This window comes from Corvus moneduloides, chromosome 1, assembly GCF_009650955.1.
Source record: "Corvus moneduloides isolate bCorMon1 chromosome 1, bCorMon1.pri, whole genome shotgun sequence".
NCBI classification, from domain to species: domain Eukaryota; kingdom Metazoa; phylum Chordata; class Aves; order Passeriformes; family Corvidae; genus Corvus; species Corvus moneduloides.
The window spans coordinates 28,091,766-28,097,765 of record NC_045476.1 but is presented as its reverse complement, the minus strand read 5'-3'; the positions used below and the strand labels follow the sequence as shown (position 1 = coordinate 28,097,765).

The 6,000-nt window shown below is 37.0% G+C and overlaps 1 protein-coding gene across 3 annotated transcripts in view; it reads right to left on the bottom strand.

The window, feature by feature from the left end:
- Positions 1–340: 340 nt before the first annotated feature.
- Positions 341–6,000, bottom strand: part of POU6F2 (POU class 6 homeobox 2) — a 333,404-nt gene continuing 327,744 nt past the window's right edge. For 2 of the 3 annotated variants that reach the window (XM_032103316.1, XM_032103335.1), the window contains exon 10: positions 341–5,409. In XM_032103316.1, the coding sequence (XP_031959207.1) occupies positions 4,905–5,409 (505 nt within the window). In that variant the 3' untranslated portion in view covers positions 341–4,904. The remainder of the gene's footprint in view (positions 5,410–6,000) is intronic. The other variant, XM_032103326.1, reaches the window with a different exon arrangement.

Below are 6,000 nucleotides of genomic sequence, written 5' to 3'. Positions count from 1 at the left end.
ACGGGGGGATACACTGGCCTTCATGTCCATCTGTGCTTTGCTCCATCTGGCCTGGGGGACAACACACACTCACCTGGGGGCTTCCAGAGTACTCCTGAGGGAGATCCTCTACTCTGCAATACCTGTAGAGAAAATAAGACATCGCCAATGCATGCACCCACTCTCGGTACAGAAACAGTGTTTAGTTTTGCAGATAAAGTTATGCTCCACAGTGCAAATGGATTTTCTCTCTTCCTTTTTTCAAGAATTTAACTGGTTTTGTATTGAACTGATGTGAAATTACATGAGCTTGAATAATGTGAATAATGCATGAGATTTAAGACAAACACATGAAAGGAGCTTATGTTTCATGTCAAACAATTCTTTATTTTTTATGGTACAAATTAAAAGTGACAGATCTGAAGCTGTTAAGAAATACACAAAGTGCAGCTTTACTGACCATACAGATATTGCTCTAGATTAAGTACAGTTTTTGTCAGTTTTTTTATTTTTTTCATGTTAAGCAACCTGTGCAGATAAATCAGCTTTGGTTTCAAAGTCAGAGTAGTAAGGAGCTTTTAAATATCCACTTTGTTTTCTTGGTCACAAGTCCACCATATCCACTCCTTTTTTATTTATTCATATTTTTTAACAACACAATACAGTCCATTTTGTACTGCCATCTTTCCCCCTGCATGCTCCATGCATGGAAAAACAGATCTCTTTGCAGTGCTTCGTAAGTGACCCTGGTGACCATTCTGTAGATTATAGCACATAGGACAAAAATAATAATAATAATAGTAATAATAATAATTAATAATAATAATAATAATAGTAATAATATCACTTTTTAACGATAAATAAACAAATGTGCCCCACATAGTCTCAAGTTGGAAACAAGCAAACCACGTGACATAAAGCTCATTACAAAATGTTTTCCAAACAGATTTTACAGTCAAACATTGACATGGAAATCAATTTCCTCTCTTATCTTCTTATTTGAATGTTTGTCAATAACTGGGTACAAGTAGAGTGCTGAGGTAAAACACTGATGAACAGTTTTATTTTTGTATTTTTTTAATAGTAACAGTTTAGTATTGCGAGATTGTCAGCAACATTTAGCCATATCTATACAATGTGCATATACCTACATACATTGAGCTTTGGTCCAGCATTGAGAAGACGAGCAAAGGCATTTTACATACTTCTTTTTGGTTATAGCTTGAGTTCTTTGATACGCCTCTACTTGTTCCTTCCTAGCTCCTTTTTGCTTCCTTGTTCTCCCTCTTTTTTTCTTTTTTTTCTTTTTTTTTTTTTTTTTGCTTTTTTTTTTTCCAGTAATAATGTAAAGAAATTGGAACCCTTTGAATTAATTTGATTTCTTCAACTGTCCAAAATAGTTTTTTAGTGAAAAACATAAAAAGACAAAATCAGAACAGTTAGTGAACCCCTTGGTTCATTATTCAAATAATATTTTATGTATTTTTTTTTTTTTAAAATCAATTATCAACAAATTGGAAAACCATTAAACCTTCACATATGACCGAAGAGACTTTTGTTTCATTTGCTGGTAGCAATCTATCTTTTAGTCACATGCAAAATTAAAAGGTATTCAAATGTTATCAATACATGAAAATTGTTTACAAATGGGAACCAGAAATGTTGCCAGTAACAAAATAAAACCAAATATTTATGCCCCCCTCAAAGATGTACTACTCACACATAATTTATCTTCCTAAGAATCTGTTCAGGCACCATTTATGCCTCATAGCAAAGATTTGTGTATAAAAAAATTAATATGAGAAGCATTACAACACTTTATAAATAATTTACAAAACATAATACAAAATTAGAAAACTGTAAAAAAAACCACTGCACTTGACTGGTTTTAAGACTGTGGGATGAACATTATTTTTTCTTCCATGCTGGCAATTTATATTCATTTTACATTTTCACTGTCCTAGTTATATCCTTCTGATATGTACTTGGAACAGAAAAGAGCTTATATAACTGCTGCCAGCATATTTTTAAACATTTAGTATCTTTCATACAGTGTTTAGTTAACTTTTCTTCTTGGGGGATTTTTCTTCACAGAATTTAGAGCAGTCCCTGGGAGAACTGGAAATTTAGTTTTTAGGCAAAGAATGGTTGATGGTTTTGTTCCCAGGCTGTTAATGGTGGGGATGGAGTGGGGGAAGGTATGGCCTTAAGGATGACTGAACGTGTAATTGTGTATGTGGCATTAATGACTGGGCAATTAGGAGTGTTCTGGAGACATGGGTAGGATTTCAGGAATGACTGCTTCCAAATATGATTTGTTCATCCTTGCTTTCCTGTTGGCTTCTGGAAGGTGGTCTGATCGTTACGTACACTGAACTGTGGCCACAACTTTAGGGCTGTTCGTTATATACAACATAGATATTTTTGTGGATATAGGTATCTCTGGAGAGAGAGGGTAAAAAGAAAACCCAGAGGGGCAGATGTTACTGTGAGACTCTCTATTTCACATGCTCAACTTGGATAAAACATCTTTTTGTGCCTCACAATTTGCCTGTGGTTACTGAGGCGTTTGTTCCCATCAGCAGTTATTTATATATCAACAGCAGAAAAAGAGTCAATAACAATTGTCACTCTCATGCTCATAAAGGAATACTGAAAATATCCTTAAACATACCCTGCTGAAGCTTTAAGTCTAAAATGCATTTGCTGGACATGAGCCCATCCTGGAGTACTGGATCCTCAGTGTGCTCCAACACTGACCTTTGAGAGTGCTCACATTTAGAAGCAGCTTCTGGCCCAGATGATGGTCTCTGAAATCTTAAAGCTCCACTAATCGTGCAATAAATACCCCACTTTACAAGGCAAATCCCATTAATAAAATAGAGGGCCAGATTCAAAGCCTACTGAAATCAATGAAAGCCTGTTTCTTCACTAAGTTTTGGATATCTCCTGGAGTTCTTGAAAACTTTTTAATAAGAGAGGTGTTGTTTGAAGACTCCAGCACGTTAGGAACTTCCTTCCACATCTTAAGTAGATCACCAAAAATCCAGCACAACCATCCTTAGGTCAAGGCATGCAGTCAGGAGTTACACCAGCAGAATTTTACTCTACCATCTCTACAGTGAGCTGAACCAAATATTTGATGTTATCTTTTGGGAAGACCTGATCAAGATGCAGCTTCTACCCTAACAGTGGGCAGAATCCCAAAGGCTTGAGCATAACTGAGCAGAAGATGAAGATTGCAGATGACCTTCACAGGTCAGCCCACACCCCATCAAGAACTTGCAACACCTTTCTTTCCCTCTGAGCCTTGGTATGCTTGTAGGTCCAATGACCATAGTATTTTAGCAGATGCTTGTCCAATCAGAATGGAAGCCACAGAGATATACTGTCTTTAAAGAAAAATCAGTTCACCTGAATCATATTGCAGGTGACCCACCTTATATAATCAAGGGATATTCTGTGGTTTTTCCTATGTCCCAGTTGCTTAGTCTAGACAGTGGCTGCAGCAAACACCTGCAGAAGCACATCCTCCTACTGAAGAAGTCAACAAGGCAAGCATCAATATGGCATAAAAAAAGCCAAAGGAACAGAGCACTACCATCAAAATTGTCCATAGTGATGTAATGATCAAAACATCCTCATAACGTCTCAGCCTGTCCATAGTGATGTGATGATCAAAACAACCTCATAACTTCTCAGCCTGTCCATTTGTTTTCATCAAAACCTCAAGAAATTTCTTTGGCTAGCAGACTTTGGAGAGAAATTGCTTCAAATGGAACCAAAATATAGATGCAGCACTGTACCAGGTGTGCAGTTTATATTTATACTACAAAATGAATTTTGGTAACCTCGCCAGGCCAAAGGACAGAGAAATCTCAAGCTACACATTTGACAAAAAGCACAATGTTCAGTGTGGGCTTGACAGTCCATCAGACATAATCCCAATCCTTCTTTGTTCTCTATTGTATTTCAGCATATCAACATAAAATATTTCACCTTTCTTTTTAAAATTCTTTAAACAGTACTGGGTTTGGGGGGGTTGGGGAAGGGGTGGAGAATGAGCTGGAAGGGAGGATGCAGCAAATAGAATCAGAAAAAAAGCCAGAAAAAGAAATGCAACCAAGACTTACACGCTTAGAAGAGAAATAACAAACCCCACAAATCACAATAAAAAGTAATTATTTTTGGCACCCAAACGCCAAGAGATTGCAAAACTGTTAAAGAAAAGAAAAGAAAATGAGGTGACAACTATGGAATGACTTTGTACACACCTGCAGGGGGTGAAAACAAGGATGAGAGAAATTAATCCTGTTGTTTTCCTCTTTGCAAAATACAAATGTAAAAATTTGTAACACAATTTTACACTCATAAAAGAGTAGACTAACAATCTAGTTTGCAATGCCATGTTTCTGACTTTGGTTAATAGTTTTCATAGTGAATCAGCACTTGATACCTGAAAGGCTACAATCACTCCTCCAGGTGGCAGGCTTGTATTCTCTTTTAAACAGATAAAAGTTTTTTTCTTTTTTCCTTTCTTTTTTTTGTTTGTTTTGTTTTTCCTTAAAATGTGTTCATATTTTCATAATATACAGAAAAAATTAAGCCGTTATTTGGTTTACTTGAAGTCCATTTAAAAAAACTGGCTTTTTCGGGTTTTTTGGGAACTAATTCTACCGCACACACACTAAGTGTTGTGTATTTTTTTTTTGTTTTTGGTTTTTTTTTGGTTTTTTTTTTTGTTTTTTTTTTAAATAGGAAAACCCACGGACAATTATAAACTGTTCTGTCCTTCTTGTAGTTTTCTCAGTCTTTTACTTACAAGGGTGATGAATAGTTATTTTCACAGAGTTCATATGGACGCGTTTCAGTTGGTGTGGGGTTTTTTCCTGTGTGATTTGGTTTGGTTTGGTTTTGTTTTGTTTTTAGGAGTTTTCTTCCAGAGAGTCTGTTAAAGGCTCCATAGGAACTGCCGTCGCGGGCTCGTGTTGTTTCAAACGTTTAATTGTGTTCTTCAGTGCTTGCCTCTTATTGCAGAACCAAACTCTAACTACTTCCCGGTCATAGTTCAGTTTCTCTGCAATCTCTGTCATTTCTTGCCCAGAGGGATGCGTGTTCTTCTCAAAGTGGGCATTCAAGATTTCAAGGGCTTGTGGCGTGAACGAGGTACGCCTCTTGCGCTTTTTGGATGGTTCGCTCCCAATAAACTCGGTAAGGTTCTGCATCCCTGCTCGATGGCGGGCCTCAGCCTCAGCCATCCACCGCTCAAGCACCGGCTTTATCTTCTGGGCACTTTTAGGGGTGATGTCCAGCTTTTCAAACCTGGCAGGATACAAAAGGCCAGGGTTCAGTTTGGCTGTCAGACTGCTAGCTATAGTGTTCTCTTGGGCTTCCTGTGGTAGGAAAAAGTGGCTTCTCAGGATGGTGTGTCTGAGGGAAAATTGAGAAAGAAGAGTCTTACACTGATGCTCTGCCAGGGTGGGACTTCCTGCCTGCCTGACTAATTGACTGGCAGAGATAATTTACAATAGATTATGAAAACTGTCAAATAGGTATATCTATAAGTATATCTATACATAGATATAGATATATATATATTTATATATAGCTAGATATTTAAGCTAACACAAAATGAGCACTACAACAAAATTCTAAGTACACTAAATAATACAGGTTAAGAATCGCATTTTCATATTTCTGATGATCTTCAAAACCCTTGAGACTAAGTCTAATTACAGGAAATGATATCAAGGCAATTGCTTTTATCATCTTGTCTTTGTGCTTAATCCTTTTGTTATCCCTCCCAATCCAAACACCACAGCTTTAATAATAAAAACCAATGGCAAACACTAGTCTCTGAATATCAGGTTTCCTTTCCATTTTTCAGCAATCTTCACTGTTTGTAAGTTAATGCTACATCACTTTTCTGGGTTGGAAAAAAAATTCCCATAGCCACAGCGGTGTTCAGCTGAAACAGCTGGACACTTTGCAATTATCTTGCTGTCCCCACAATGTGCAAAG